The following is a 17,169-nucleotide window of genomic DNA, read 5'->3' as shown; positions in this document are numbered from 1 at the left end:
ATCAACCATCTTGAACTCGACTCCAAACCATTCAGATGAAAATGAAAGATGTCTAGATTCATATAGCTATGTAGAGGTCAATATTTAAGAAAATCAACATTAAAAGACCAATCATTGGAGGACTTTTAGGATCAAGTGATACAAATTAAAAATTGAAGTTTGGATTTTTATTTCCTAGTTTTAAATCTTTAAATCTTTTACAAGATCATTATGTGTATTCAGACTCATTAAAAGCTTTCTCGATGTAGTAAAGCCTTTGTTTTTTAATTGGAATTCATGTATTAAGATCTGAACAAACTCATGTTAAATTTGTAATTTTAAATTAAGATCTATCGATCGAGTAGATGAACAGGATGATATCGGGTCTTCATGTGTAGATGGAGTATTAGTATCTTAGTGCAAAGAAGAGAACAGTGCCTCTATCACATGAAAACTGGCCATGAAAGCAGGTGATGTGTACTCAAAAAATTAAAACTTTACCTTACTGCACGACCGGTGCGGAGTACATGCACTATCTGTAAAGTTATAAAAGTTACAGCGCTGCTAATGCAAACGAGTGCGAAATTTGGTTGAGTTAAGTAACTTTTTACTTAATGTTGTGTTTGTTACCGCACGTGACCAAATTAACAACCGCAAACGAGTGCGGATGCTCTGAAGATATCAGAAAGAGATAATGGGGTAAAAATCAAAAAAAATCACTATTACCAAATTTTAAAAATTGAGGCAAAAAGCAATTTTTATAAGCATTCTGTACATTACAGAATGCTTGTAAATAACAAATCGAACGCTTTTTACAGAAAGCGATTTCTGTGCTGTGTAAAAAGCAATTTCTAGTCAGAAATTGCTTAAGTGAACGCGCTCTCAGTGATTTGTTATTGGACTTTTTCACCGCTTCCTGAGCAGTGAGCGGGTTTGAAGCCTGTATTTCTCAGAAACCAGCAAAAAACTCCAATCTTGGACCACCCAAAGGTGCAAGTTCCCAAAAACATATTGGAGAGCTTGAAACACTAGCATGTGTAATGGACTCTTTCAAACAACCTTTTATTTTTCATGGAGTGTTGTTTATATAGCCACAAAACCAAGAACACAATGTAGCGGTTTTGAGCTCAATACAGCTCACTTCTCAAGCCAAATTTCTTGTTTTTGAGGTAAGTCTCTCACTTGAGCCTTGGGCCGCTGGCAGGGGACTTAGTTAAGTTTGGAGTTTTGCCGGCAAATTTGGGCAACCTTTTTGAAAATGACTGTATGAGGTGGGACATTGAGAAGCCTTGAATTTTGATCAAAAGTCGCCAGATCTGAGGGCCTGTAGGGGCTTTTGACATCATTTACACTCAACTCAGATTCTCCATGTCTTGAGTTGTTCTCAAGTTTCCATTGATGCCCAAAAAGCAGATCCTTGATTTTCAAAAATCCAAAGCACAGGATGATGTTACATAACTGACATGATTGTATGTAAAAATTGAAAAGAAGCAATTTGGATAACAATGAAAACTTGAGGGTGACTCGAGTTAAGGAGGATCTGAATAGAGTGTATTGTCTGGAAGAAGCAGGACTTCCATTGCTCAAGAGGAAATTTGAAAAGCTTTTGTGTGGCAAAGGTTTTTCATTTGGTCCATTTTTCCCCTACTAAATCTTGTGACCTCTCAAGCCAGGAGAGCCACGTTTGGTGTAAGTCCCTATGCAGGCTTCAGCACTGCCAACATCTTTACCTTGAATTGAAAGATCTGAGGTATCCTCAAATGCCCAACCTTGGGAAGCATCTGTCCAAGGTTTGGCATCCAAGCTAATTCTCAGCGCAAAAGAATACCTCAGATGGAGACCTTGAACAAGGTCTGTCCAAGGATTTGCCTCTGATGATGCCTTGGATTTCTTGACCTGAGGCATCTATGTTGGCAGTGTGGGGTTCACCACATGTGAAGGACTTTGTTAAGTTTGCCCAAATCTGTGGTTTGGTAGAGAACATCAGACATGATAAATGATATTCAGTGTGGTATTATTTGTTTGACAGATTTGATATTAAAACAAAACTTATACAACTTATCTTTTGAGATATCTTGGCTTTACCAATAAGTCTATGTACAATTGGTTGAATTGCTAGCCAAGGACCATGATGGTACCAAGCTTCAACCTCAAGGGTCACGTGCCGGACATGTTTTTTTTTGTTTTTTTAGAGGTGCTTTTGATTTCACATCAATCAGTTTCTGTCAATAGAAACAGCGTCTGTATCCGAAAACAGGTCTTGGTGTCACGTCCAACAGCACTATTTCTCTCTTGGCACAATGATGCCTTACTTGAAGTCAAAAACATCACCTATGTATTCTACAGGTCTTGGATCCGTGGTATGACTTGACCGCACCAGTCAAATTTGACTAATTGTTTTGTAATCATAGTTAGTAAAATTAAGTTGCTGTGTAGAGTCAAAATGGAAAAATCTCGACAGCCATGATGAATCAAAACTTTCAGAATGATAATGGAGTCAGAAAAGATAGAAAGATAATGGAGTAAATTGGAAAGAAGAAACGAAGGTGGAGCACATTTGACGAAAATTGGAGTTTTTTTTTGTCATGAAATTAAGCAAAGTCTGTCAATACGTTCTATGACTTCATGATGTACAGTGTTGCATTGATAAGTTGGTCTTCAAAGCTTGGCATTTCCACCGGGGTTTGAAGAATTCAAGGAAGCCTTATACTGATCCCTCAACACCCTTCGTAAGATCTTTCCTGACGGGTTCTTCGGAATTGACTCCCTGCCAACGCATACAAGCTATGAGTATATCCCAAGAGCGTCGATGAAAGAGAAAACAAGGCCTACACGAACTCAATCCCGCCATCAAGCCATTTATATCGTATCTTTTGCGAGCTAACAAACTGAGCAAGGTCTACGGCCAGTTGTGTTCGATCTAAGTTCTGGGCTTCTTCCGAAACCACGATATAAGCTCTAGCCACTTCTCCTGAATAGGTATCAGGGACGCCGATCACACATACATCTGCTACTGCAGAATGGTTAAGGAGCAGACCTTCTAGCTCAGCAGGTGCTAGTTGATTTCCCTTGACTTTGATCAATTCTTTCAGTCGGTCGACTACGTAGACCCTGATGAGAGAACAAAAGAGATACCAAATGTGAATTCTCAGTAAGTTTTGTACCAGAATGAAGTGTATGAAAAAGGAAGAAAATTCGGACCAGCCATGTGAGTCCACGTAGCCCTCGTCGCCCGTGTGGACAAAGCCCTCTTGATCAAATGTCTCAGCAGTTGCTTTGGGGTTGGCTAAATAACCAATCTACGTAGGTAAAAACCGTCAAACTTTTATAAACTTGACCCTCTCAGAGGGTGTGTGGAAAGAATGACAAGAAAGGCTCAACTGCATTCGATGGGCTCTTAATCAATACCTCGCCTTTGTGGCCAAAGCCTACAGGCGTACCTGATGGATCGATAATCTTCAGCTGAATGTTTGGACCAATCACACCGACTGATGCGCCACGAGCTGGTTCGATGTTACTTGGCAAACCAGTGACCCAGGTTGCAGTCTCAGTCATCCCATCTACAAAGTTGTTTGATGATTGTTGCAGTCAGAACGGGATATTTCATCAACAAATCGAAATGTGATTCAGAATGATGCGGTAAGTCAAAGCAAAAATATGGTGGGGACATACATCCTTGACCGATCCGGACATTTGGATACATCTGAAGAAGTTGGTCGAACAACTCTTGTGTTAACCTTTCCTCGTGTTCAAGTGAAGGATGTAATCAAGAAATTGAAGTAAGAACCTGTTAGGCTTTTTATGCTTTGAGCATCAAGACTATTTACTCACGGAGCTGCCCCGCATAAGATTGATTTCAGAGACTTTTGAATCTCCTTTGCCAATCGAGTTCCGGCAGGGTGCTTGACCATTAAGACCACCACTTTTGACGCGCGTGAATTGTTTAAAATGACGAAAGGTGTTCCGTATTAAATGTATTGTGATGCAGTCACAGAAAGTTAAACATTTAGATGAAAGCACCATCATATCGTTCATAATTCTCAGATGAGCAAGGGGGAACTTAAAGATTCGATAAGCAAAGTTACTAAACTTGGTGGGACAAGACAGAGTCTGGATACCCGGTAGCGGATGATGTTCTCGAGGAAAGGTTTGAAGGAAAATTGCGGTGCGATTACATTGGCCATTCCCCGGTACAGAGACGAATGTAACACTACCACTAAACCGACTGGCAAAAAGACCAGTAGAGGAGCCGAGAATGAAGGGCAAACAAATTCAATTTTTCATGAGCCAAGTGATGTGAATGATATACAGGTGTGCAGGGATGTTCTGAATTTTGAGGAGAGAAGATGAAAGAAATGGCTAAACAGATATGATAGTAAGGTAATACCGCCATGATTCTTTCCCCCGACACGTCTTCGTCCATATGCCGTAAGATGATAATCATGTTCGCGATCACAGCTCGATGCGGAATTTGGACTGCCTTCGGTAAACCAGTCGTACCACTTGAAAAGGACAAAAACGCGACTTTGTCTTTTCCCCCCTCAGCTGTAAGCTTGACAATCGGTAAAGGCTTTTGAGCCACATGAGCGTATTTTTGAATCATTCCATCAAGAGTGAGGATTCCACTTGGAGTTTGAGGCGGCGCCAGCCGGTCTAATTGACTTGACATCAATACTATCCGCTCGTTTGGGATTCCAACTTGTTGAGCTGCCTTGAGTGAAGTTTCAAGGCTGTTTGGGTGTGTGATGAGTCCTTTGAGTTTATAACGCTTAGATAAGACTTCAAGTTGATAAGCCAACTCATCCACCGTATAAGATGGGTTTGCACCTGAAACCATTGCGTTAGTTCGAAAAGCTCCCCACATGACAAGTGGGTAATCGATGTCATTGGGAGCATAGATGGCCAAAACATCGTCAGGCTCGGATAGACCAAGATGAGCACGAAAAGCGCAAGCAAGATCTTCGGTACGCTGACGGCAGTTCTCAAACGTATATTGCTTGTTAGTAACAGAATCAATGAGCCATGTGCGGCCACTTGGATCTGGTCGGATATGACCTTGGCCTTGAGAATCAGAAGTGAGTGCTTGAGCAGGTGTATAAGAAAACAAGAATTGATCGATTGTCAGATTAGAGGGAATGTGTAAGTTAGGATAGTGAGCTGGTGAGTATACACCCGTGTTAGGGTCATATTTGGCGTGATGAGTAGATGAAATCAAAGATGTCATGTTGTTTAGATATTTGTGATCTGATGGATGAAGGAATCGAGAACGATCGAGGATGACGATGAGAAGTTATTCGAGTACATAAGTTCAAGTCCAGAAACGGCTCAAAGTTGCAAAGGAAGGAGGAAATCAGAGGATATCACTAAACTACTGATTAATTTAAAAATCCATTAAGCCATGACTGATCGGAGAGTTTGTATATCTTGACATTCCTCAACTCAAAAGTATTTCACTTTCTCATATCTCAATTTGGATATGTACTTATCGTCCTTGATGGTTATACTTTTAACAAATCAAAATCTAAACTTCACTCATCTTACAACATCCTTGGAGATCTTATCTGATATATCCAGTGTGCCAAGGTACAAGCGAGGCTTCATTTAGATCGAATATATAGACTGCCTGGTGTGCAAGATTTCTGGCATGACGAAGTATGTACTTCACGAAGGACTGAATTTATTTTTCTTCAGAGTTACAGCCGTTCCAAGGATGGTTGATCCGAAAATTGTAAAAAGTTCGTCAGCTCAGCAGATACAACGCCTGTACATGACTTGTTTTACCAATTTTGTCTAAACTTGAACGGCTGATGTGCGCGTCGGCCACAGCCTGGCTATGTCAAATTTTACTAACCGATGAGAAAGGGATGTCCTCACCGCTAGCCATGAAAGCCGAACAATCATCATAGAGGATTTAGCACACATATTGCAAAAGATCTACAGATGAATGGTCACGAGGACACATAATCTTCATTGGAGGATCTCTGAGCCTCTTCCTTCCATATTGCTCAACGTTTTGAAAAGAATTCGCACGGGAGAGACTTTTTGAATGCACATACAAGCAAAATGGAAACCAATCAGATTGCAGTCACCTAACATACCCACAGATATCTGTGGATGAAGTCATAACTAGCCTTAAAATTCCAACAAATTTCGCAGTCGATGCAAAGGACTTTTGATGCATAGATCGGGTCGTCTTCAAACGGTGCAAGACTCTTCTTACCTAATGTATCATTATGCAGATGATTTGATTTGTATCACAATTAGGCGGGGATCACACGGGATCAAACTTCTTCATATTTGGATCAAGGCATTGGCACACTATATATGGATCCAATCAGCTGTTCTGGACTACATCACATTATGCATAGACCAGTAAAGGAGCAAATAATGTCATGCCCGTGGAAACATTGAAAACACATGAAGACTTGATTCTACAAGAAAAGGAAACATGTTACTCATTCACAAACAATTGTATATCAATTGGATTTTGAGAAACTTATCAGGACTGAGTTTTTCTGGCTTTTGAGCTGGTTTCTCCTTAGTTTCATTGATCAGACATTTCAACTCAAACAACATGGAGCCTAAAATGTATTCATCAGCTGAGGGATACCTGAGTGGACTGGATCAGTCATTGAATCTATGCAATCAATCCTACATCTCATCTCTAATGTCATCTCATGACTCTTAGTTAGATTTTGTTATGGTCGGATTCAGATGTGTCAAATTTCTCTTGTACAGTCAAACCCGCACAATTGCATACCCGTGCAGCTGCATAACCCATGATAATGCATAGAAAAATTCCTCAATCTTGATGCTTTTTACTGCCAAATTTGACAACAGCATTGCATAACCCGTCAAAATGCATAGGAAAAGTCTTCCACCCAAATTATGTGATTGCACGGGTTTGACTGTAAATGGGGTCACCAAGCCCCCCTTTGATCATTGGGTCTTTTGGAAATGTATAACATCAGTTCATGTAGCAAATCACTCTGAAGTTGGAGCCTCTCCCTCAATATAGATGCCTCCTGATAAACACCCATCTGAGGCTCAATTCAGATGACCTTTGAGGAAAGGTTTATGACAATATATAGGGAGCTGGATTATTGAAAGATTTTTATGTCTTGCATATCAGAAAAGGTTTTTGTAAAACAAAGATTTTGAAATCAAGAAGAACACAAGATGATTACTTTTGGATTCCAATGAGGGCAACAGGACAAAAACAACAAATATATATGATCAAGCTGCGGTCAAATGTCATCTGCTTGACTTCCTCCAAGGTGATCATGATTAATTACCCCAAGATGTTCAAACAAAAACTGTCTTCATCTGTTATGGAGTTCCTGTCCCTGTCTCAACAATACCATACATTGAAGGGTTTGGGGAGTGCATGTCAAGAACCAATCCAGTAATGATCTGAGGACCAACTTGCCAACATAATATATCCATTTCAATTAAGGCTTTCATTCCCCATGCCTTTTCAAGTGATTGACTGAAATTTTTGTCTTGTACAAAACACAATGATGCTACCACTGATAACAACCATATGATGTGTTTGCACAAATACATTTACCACAAGGCAAATGCCGTACAAGCCTCTGAGATAGAAAAGAGGGCCGGTGAAGCATTAAGAATTGTAAGCTGACACACAAGTTGAATCAATCTGCACATTGCCTGGCAGTTCTCTGTCCCAGTCTGAAGGTTGTATGATTCAGTGACAACACGTGACCAAAGGGACGAGTTACAAAACACAAAAGTTCATTAAATGTGAGTGTATGCCTTCAATTGGGTTCAGGTCTGCTGGTCAGAAGAATTGGAATCTCCTCTTTCTCAATGAGAGGGACTTACAACAGGGATCACCTGCACATCTAATGTCCAGGCCCTGTTTGGTTAGACATTTCTTGAACAAGACAATTTCTTTAATGTACAAAACAGAAGCGCAAACAGCATGGCATCACTTCTCAAACACCACATTTGGCAGTCTTTTGCCTACAGTCACTAGTTCTGTAGCATGGTGCACAATGAATGACAATCCCTTCTTGCTCTCTAAAATCTGTCAAAGGAACCCCTGAATCCACGACTTTTTCAATTTTTAGCTGGCAATTTTCAACTCAATGGTGGCAATGTGCTCATTGTGATGTCCTCAGTTTGAAATTTCTGACTCATTTTTTTAATTCTTCATCTTTCCCTTGCTCTTTTGGACTCAATGTGGTTGCTTTGTTATTATATGCCCCTAATTTTTGGTAAATTTATGTGACTCACTCCATTTTCCTTTTCACCAACCTGAAGCCAAATTATCCTCAAGATGGCTTGCAAGGAGATCTGTGTCAGCCAGGGCATAAGTTACCTGAATAGCTTATCTCCTGGCTAACAGATAAGGATGAAAAGATGCTGTGAAAGTTATTTTGACATTTGAGAATATTATTGGTTCAGATTAAATTCATGTTTCTTTCTATTACTCATTTCTCTTACTCATGTGATATGTTTCAAATTTAATCTTATTATTCAAATTTCAGTCTCATCTTTATAATTTCTATACATTCTTTTTTACATAACCATTATTAACAAATCAAATGACTTGGGAAAGTGATTTGAATTGATTACTAATGTTATAAACTCCTGAAGGGAGTACGGACTCTCAGTTATGACTCAGGATGAGCCCCGTCTCCGGCAGAGGCGGGGATCTTTGGTGCACCGGACCGCCGGTACGGTTGTCAGGCAAGGGCTGGTCAGTCCCCGACACCAAGCCAGATCCGTCGGTTTGGAAGCCGGGCTGAGGTATCAAGATCCCCAACTTTTCTTGGAGAACCAAGCGCTGTGGACAGACTACAAACATAGAAGAAATTTATTAGATTAAGGGAAGAGCAGATGGATACAATAAGTAAATACATGAATTCCATTTCAAGAGTGAGTAAAGGAAGTGAGGCCATCAAAAAAAAGAAGTGATTGATCAGTGAAAACTTTGGGTACATCAGAAACTCGCGGGGATTCAGCGGGAAACTAGAAAATCGGTGGGACACCAATCTTTCGGTGGCGGGGGTCGGGCTAGGGGCCCTGGTATCAATCCTTGCCGGGGAAAAGCCGGCACGGAAGCCAGGCTTTGTTTTTGCTTTTTGCTAGGGGGGTCGGTTTGGGTGGTCTCCGTGCCCGACAGGCCGGGGCTCATCCTGATTCATGACGCTTGAATTGGATTGAGGACCCATTTGAGTTGATTCCATACAAAACCATCCAGAAATAACACGTGGGAACTGTTACATCTGTTGGTCTGGGAGTAAGTACGACTGGATTGGGAGATTGACAGAAGTATCATTGGATTACACTTGAACAAGGTGGAATCCATGGGCTTGGTAGAGCCATATTTGATTTAGGAGTCTTGTGATCTTGGTTAGAAACATTACATAATTGTTTGCTAAATGTGCGCTGAAGGCTTGTTGGGTTGAGTATATAAACCCTGTTGTTTTCTTGTTTCTTTTTGTTCTTTATCTTTTACTTTAACCAATAAACCAATCAAATAGTTTTTCAATCAGACTTCTCTATTCAGTGTCCATTTTATTCCAGGTGCCTTTAAACCATCTGTGTTCAAACCCACCTTGTTAGTAATCTCCGCGCTTGAAGTTTGAATTGAACCTTTTACTGTTATTCTTGGTATTTGTTATTTTATAAAGTTCACCTACCTTTACGAACTAGTCCCTTAACCTTTGTGATTTGAGTCTAGTCACTTGTTCAATAAGCTTACTTGTTGACAATCTGAGTATACCTTGATGAAACTAAAGTGGAATATACCAGTGGCATTTTTGATGATACTCTGCAAATGACCATGATTTCAAAACTAAAGGATTTGGGGTAAATTCATCCTCCCAATCAATAGGTGACTGGATGATGGTCTGGTGCTCTGGATTACACAACAGCCCAAATATGGAAAAGTGGCGCAAGAATTGGAAAAACACTACAAACATCGTTGATCACAGTCCAAAGATGTAGGGATACTCTTTGCCCATGTCTTGAGATTGCCTTATGATAGGATAAGAGGCTGTGGAGATGTTAGGACAGCAAAATTGGAAAATGGGCCACAAAGCTGGACCCTGTCCCACTTAACCCCCAGGGTGTACCTGCCTAGAACTTCAGGCTTTGAAGTGTGCCAGCTGCACACCAACCATGTGATAGACATGCCAAGAACATATTGAAAAATATGGTACCAAGCAAATGTTATGGTGGGTCCTCTGGGTTCTTGCCACGGAAGTGAAGCTCTTCACAGTTTATCCAGGTGATTAGTTAGATTGTCAGATGAGGGAAAATCTCTGATACAAGCGCTGTGGAAGTATGTGACTGGGTACAAAGCGTGTGACATGTTGTAGTGAGAATGTCACCGGAAGTGACACGTAATAAGTTCCATAACATTATCCCCCCTTTAATGCCCAAACTCCCTCTTGCAAGTTCTACATTCCTCCACGGGTAGCATTAAAAAACCCCTTGGGGAAAAAGCTTTACCCTCTTACATTCTTCTCCTTTTCTTGTACCTTTTTGACGCGTCAGGATGTTGTGAATTAAATTCTTTTACTAAATCATTACTATTCTTGAGGTTTGATGCTGGTTCCCACGAGTTATGTTCTGTTCCAAATCCTTTCCAACTGACTAGGTATTCTTTACGGTTGCATTGATTCCTGCAGTCTAATATTTCAGACACTTCCCACTTGTCTTGACCTTCAATCTCGATTGGTGTTGGCTCTTTGTGTTTCCGTTCTTTGATGGTATCTGTGTTGTGTTTTCGCAGGATTGAGACGTGAAACACCGGGTGTATACCTTTCATGCTGGGAGGGAGATTCAATCTGTAAGCTGACGTGGAAACTTTCTCAATAATGTTAAAAGGACCAATCCATCTATGATCCAATTTAGGACTAGGTCTTGTGGTAGATATGTTTCTCGAATTCAACCATACTTGGTCTCCTACATTCCAATTTGGTGTGGCCTGCACTCCTCTGTCGAATTGGTTCTTCATCGTTTCCTGCGCTAATCGTAGACAATCAGCAACTTCATTTTGAACCTCCTGTATAGTCTTAATCCTTTCTTGAACCAAAGGGACACATTGATCTGCCAATGGTACGATGTTAAACGTCGGGTCAAATCCGTAATTTGCTCGAAAAGGTGATACACCAATGGATTCATGGTCTTTGTTATTATAAGAAAACTCAGCTGTTGGTAGGAGCTGGCTCCAATTATCCTGACGGTATTCGACGAAATGGCGCAAGTATTGTTCAATTGCTTTGTTGACTATTTCTGATTGGCCGTCTGTTCTCGGGTGATACGCTGTTGAGGGGTGTAGTCTGATTCCTAATCGTTTGTTGATTTCCTTGGTGATCTGGGATACGAAAACACTACCGCAATCTGATACGATTGTTTTGGGTGTACCGTGCAACTTCCATACATTCGTGATCATCAAGCCGGCTAGTTTCTCTGCGGTCATGCTCTCGTTACAAGGTATGAAGTGACTCATCTTAGTCAGTCTATCTACGACCGTCAGTATACTGTCGAAACCCTCAGATATAGGGAGTTTTGTTATCAAATCGTAACTTATATCTGTCCAAGGCCCCGCGGGGATAGGCAGTGGTTCCAAGGTGCCGAAGGGTTTCTTTGTGCTCAACTTGACGCGTTGGCAGGAGTCACATCCGTCGACATATCTGTTGACGTAAGCCCGTTGAGATGGCCAGGTGAAACTCCTACGTACCAATCCTAACGACTTGGATTGTCCCGCATGGCCAGCGAGTAATGAGTCGTGTCTGCTCTTGACAATGTGGAATTTGATGTGATTGTCGTCTGGTACCTCTATTCTTCCTGAATTGTAAAGTATTCCGTCTTTAATTTCGTACATCTTTGTTGTGCTCTTGACCTTTGATGAGATTGGATTGTCAATTGTATCTATCAATTGTTGGATACGCCTGTCTGTCTTGCTAGTGTCCCTGATCATGTTGATAATCTCAATGTCAGTGCATGCTTTGCCTTTGTCTTTGTTCAGCTCATCTTTGTCTAATACTCCCAATACGTCTACCTCAAACCAATGTTCGGAATTGTCCAGGTGAACTGTCTCGTCCTCAAAGAAGGACTCCAAAGTTGCCAGGTTGACTGGAAACGTGTCGGGTCCTATGTTTTCCGGTTTCAAAAATTGCCCAAACGTCAGGTTGTCGTGTACATCCGGCTTCAGATCTGGTCGTCTCGATAAGGCATCCGGCTTGGCTGCCTTTCTGCCAGGTCGGAACTTGATCTGGAAGTCAAAACAGGCCAATGTTTCTGCCCAACGTGCTTGTCGTCGAGTTAACTGCTTAGATTTCATGAAGCTCTCAAGGTTACGATGATCAGTATACACAATCACTTCTAGTCGGTTGGGGTTTCCCTCCAAGTACTGACGCCATTCTTTAAAAGAGGCTATAATGGCCAATAGCTCTTTATCGAATATCTCGTAATTGCGTTCGGCTTGTACTAGCGACCTTGACAAGTAGGCAATCGGATGTAGTTCCCCGTCGTCCTTGCACTGTTGAGATAAAACCGCACCTAGTGCGAAATCCGAACAATCACATTCAAGCAAGAATGGTTTGTAAGGGTTGGCTATCTTGAGGATAGGGGCCGTCGTGAATGCGGTGTTCAGGGATTCAAAGGCATCATTACACTTCTTATCCCACACATAAGGGTTGTTGATCTTGGTTAAGTCGTGGAGAGGTCTTGTGGTGCTTGAAAAGTGATCAATAAATTGACGGTAAAAATTGGAGAAACCTATAAACCTCTGCAGCTCCGTTGTATTCTTTGGAGCTGGCCAGTCCTTCACGGCCTTGACTTTCGTGGGGTCCATTTGAATCTTGTTTTTTGATATAATCAGGCCTAGGTACTCCACCTCAGATTTAGAAAATTCGCACTTTTCAGGTTTGAGCCATAGCTGGTGTTTGCTCAGGATGTCCAGGACGCCATCTACTGCAAGTTTGTGATTTTCACCCTGTTTCGTGTAGATCATTGTGTCGTCCAAAAACGCCGCGGTGTCTTTCCCAATTCTCCCCACCAGTATATCTTGGATGAAGAATTGGAAATACCCGGGTGCTCCCGTTGGCCCAAAAGGCATAGTTAAAGGGGCGAACTGACCGGCCTTACAAATGAATGCAAGGATGTCTTTGTAGCCTTCAGCCACTCTGAGATTTCCATAGGCGTTTCGGAGGTCCAGTTTGGTGTATTTGTCTGCGTCTAAAAGACTATCCACCAATTCCATGGTAAGAGGAAGAGGGTACCGATTCTTCACTGTCAGTGAGTTCAGTTTCCGGTAATCAAAACAAGGCCGTAATTTGCCATCTTTCTTTCCAGTGAACAGGACCGGTGCTGCCCACGGTGATGTAGTGCGTCGGATGGTGCCATTCTCTAGTCTGTTCTTGATCATTTCATTTAGGACTTCTTCTTCTGCTGGAGACAGTGGTATTATTTGGCTGGCTTAGGGTTGAGCTCCTGGGACCAATTCTACTTTATAGTCACCGCCAAGAAATTTGCGTCGGGAAGCCCTTCCCGTTGTCAATTCGGGGACGGTGCCCCGATTCAGTATCACGCCCAAGCCATGCAATGGAACAGGTTTGCGATCTACAATCGAACATGATTGGCGCGACTGAATCCCCAGTCCGATTCAGAAACAGTCGGGCTCATCCGATGGAGCTCAGCTCCGATATAAAGCCGCATGAGCGACACCCGACTGATCCTCATTCCGATTCAACCTCGCGAAATGCTGCTTCGACTCAACCCTACGTGCGATGGAATTGTCTCATCGCGTAACTTTCACGCGACGGTCCATCCACCGTCCCGCCCCGATGCAATCCCGGATCCGATACGAGACCGGTCATTTCATTGCGACCCAATCCCATATACATCCGATGCAACATCATTTGCGGAATAACTTCGGATTGATCCTTGCGATCCAATCCCCCCTCCGAAATCATAAAGGCTGCTATATGAAAGAACGTGTAGTTTAAGAGAAAAAACAACACAAAAAGAGGGAAATGAAAAGTAGCAAGAGGTGTTGTTTCATCCAAAGAATCAAGCAATTTGATCCGAAGAAAAAGAGATTTCTACATTCTATTGATTCCGAAGAAAAAGAAAAAAAAGTTTGAAAACGAATTAACCCTTACTTGAAAAAAAAGTTTGAAAACGAAATTAAATTTCAAAGGGAAAAAGCAAAACAACACAAAAAGTTTTAAGAGAAAAAGCAAAACAACTTGAGATCACAAACGGAAAGTCGTTCATTCTTCTGATTTTGTAGAACACCACAGTCCTAATTGACAATCATGAACCCTTACTTGAAAAAAAGGCCAAAAAGAAATTTCACAATAAAGAAAGAGCATTCTATGGCTCGAAGAGCTTGGAGCTTGAAGCTTGTGTAAGCGTGGAAGAGCTTGGAGCGTCAACCTTTGAGCTTTCAAGCTCGCTCGAAGCTGCTTGAAGTTCGAAGTTCAAGGCTTGAAGCGCGAAGCGCGAAGCTCGAAGCTCGAGGCTCGAAGCTCGAGGCTCGAATGTTTTGTAGATACTGAGATTAAATGGATGAAGTTCGAAGGGGTGGGTAATATTGCAAGTATGGCAGAAATCAACTAGTCATAAAAGCTTTCCTTTACCGAAATATTCTGAAGCTTCACTACTAAGACAATATGAAAGCTTAAATTACAATAACAACGATCTACTGGTCAGCAAGAACCCTTCCTAATGCGATCTTCTCAGATGGTGGTCTTGATGATATGTGGCCAACGTGACTGCGTATTGCATCTAGCAGTATGAGACATTGCATGTTGACTTCATGGGCGTTCTTGGAGTTTTTCAGGCGCTCCACTATCACATTCTGCTAAATGGATCATGATTAGCATCAGGAGCACAATATAATCGAAATTGGTACTCACCAGCCAAGAATGCAGGTTGTCCTGATACAACTTTAGAAGAGGTCTTGTTTCGTTCAAAAATGTTGAGATCTCATGCGTCTGGCTCAGTATTTCTCTGATTGATTGAAGATTTAGGTTCAAGGCCTGACTGCTGGTGGACCCAAACGCGTCTGTGATGCGGCTGAATCTGGAACCTTGAGTCAATTTCCTTTCCATAACGTGAAGGTGGTACCTTGCATCCTCGTTGGCTTTGTTCGTGATATGAATTGTATCAAGGATTTTTGTTATAGACCTTGATAGGATACTTAACGAATCACGATGACGGTCGAGGATCCTTTTGGCGCTCTGCATGTCACTGGTAGCTTCCTGACGATTGAACCAGAAGATAAACTGCGTAGTTCATAAGCATCCTGTCAGTCGTTGATATTCTGCTCAAACATCTTGCATTGGCCTTATTCACCTCACGCATGAAGATTTCAAGCTCAGTTTGTCCTTTGCCGTTGAGCTGGCGTGTCATGTCGGAGACCAAATCAATGTTATCCAAAACCTTTGTCAGCAGGCTCACAGTAGCTGATGACTCTGACAAATCCGTGAAAGTCTTCAGGACACCCGATGATTCTCGAAGCGAAAGAAAATCTACAGGTTTGAGAATTGCATGGTTGCTGAGAGACTTCATTGACTCGATGAAGGTGACCGGGGTGTGTTGGATCTTTCGAAGTTCTGTCAAGGCCCGACCTGATTTGATTTGGTCTGTTGCTTCCTTCAGCTGATCAACTTGTGTAGCAAAAGCACTTCTACGAAATCAGGACACATAGTACGCGCAACGGTGAGCTATTTTTAACAGCTAAAACAAACATCTGAGAAGTGATTTACTCTGGAAAAAAATACCAAGCCATTATGAGTGCGATAGCACATGATAGTATATACCGTAATTGCCGAGCGTGACGTGGACGACGAAATACTTCATGATCTGGTGTATGGAGCGGTGGAGGTTTGGTATCGGACACATTGACACTCGCGTTAGTCGACAAGTCCGAACTGGATGCGAGCCAGTCTGGGTTCATGTTTGATGACGATGGATCGTAATTAGGGATTGTGGCCATACTTATGCAGCCAATGCTTCGTACGAATAATAGGATGATTATTGAGACAATTGATATGTATGTACAGTGTTCACTCAAGTCTCGGAAGTCGAAGTGCCGAAGATCAGAATAGTTCGTCATTAAATATGATGGGTCAGGCTACGTTTTTGTGTACTCTACGCATGCTCTGAGTGAGAGCTACTGAGCCTAACGCTCGCGACTTTTTTGCCATTGATGCCTTTCTAGTGCTCAGGATAACACAACTTGATGAGCGCTCGCACACACTTGCGCAGTCAAATACCTGGAAAGAGGTTCCCAGAGAGAGCGCAGTAACCGACTCAGTACTAAGTCAGTTTCGAACTAGGGGTCAGAGTGCGTGTTTACTTGAAAGGTGCGGATTTCGTCTCATTTCAGAGGTTCCAGAAACAGCTGGAATTTTGATACGTAAAGCGAATATCTGGTAACAAAGGATGGCCGAGGGTTCTCACCTACAAAGGATATGCAGAGCACCACTCGAATACTCAGACTCTTGAGGACTCTTTGTCCATCCGTGTCCCAACCTTTTCCCAACGTACTCTACTCGGCACTCCTCGAAAACCTTTACAAACACGCAATAAATCTAATATATCTGCGTAAGCCCAGGATGCGTAGTTGATATCAACCTAATGACTAACCCATAAACTAAATCGCCTTTTACGTTGGCAGGATAATGGTTCGATTATCTTTGTCGGTAAATCTTTTGAATTGGGCTCTATTAGCTCTATTGGCGGTATCGATTCCTGGTATTCCCAACGCTATCCATCGTTACCTCGTAAAGCGTTTCAGTGTCCGTGTTCCAAAGGTGTCGAACTTGTACTGCACGTATATCGGCGGTCCTTATTTTTGCGGACCCAAAGACAGTAATCGCTCGAATAAAGTGGCTTCGCTATCAAACACCGTAACATCGACTGCACGCTCCGCTGGGGATATTTTCGAATCTATCCTTGACCTAGGAAATCCCAACCACGTCCGTCTTTACCAAGACGAAATTCTAGAACTTTCTCAGGCCATTGCTGCCTCAGACATATTGGAGAAGAAGGACCAACTTTCCGAAAGTGTTCAGAGCCTCAGCGAGATGACCAGAGATGTGAGAGACAGGGTTAATCTCTTGAATAGTGCAAGTATATCAGTATTGCGAAAGGTCTTCCAGAAAGTAAGTATGTTCTTTCCTCGCATGCATACAATCG

The 17,169-nt window shown here is 42.0% G+C and overlaps 1 protein-coding gene across 1 annotated transcript; it reads right to left on the bottom strand.

Annotated features, from left to right (window-relative positions):
• Nucleotides 1-2,348: 2,348 nt before the first annotated feature.
• MELLADRAFT_44923 (uncharacterized protein) lies at nucleotides 2,349-5,199 on the bottom strand (the record flags this gene model as incomplete). The annotated part of the gene is made up of 8 exons (XM_007414512.1): nucleotides 2,349-2,746; nucleotides 2,812-3,090; nucleotides 3,181-3,278; nucleotides 3,361-3,539; nucleotides 3,652-3,716; nucleotides 3,811-3,901; nucleotides 4,070-4,204; nucleotides 4,345-5,199. 8 exons carry the CDS (start codon nucleotides 4,841-4,843, stop codon nucleotides 2,638-2,640), a joined length of 1,455 nt encoding a protein of 484 aa, XP_007414574.1.
• Between the last annotated feature and the right edge of the window lie 11,970 nt (nucleotides 5,200-17,169).

The sequence above is a fragment of the Melampsora larici-populina genome (genome assembly GCF_000204055.1).
Source record: "Melampsora larici-populina 98AG31 unplaced genomic scaffold MELLAscaffold_44, whole genome shotgun sequence".
NCBI lineage: Eukaryota > Fungi > Basidiomycota > Pucciniomycetes > Pucciniales > Melampsoraceae > Melampsora > Melampsora laricis-populina.
This window is presented reverse-complemented; position numbering and strand designations above follow the sequence as displayed.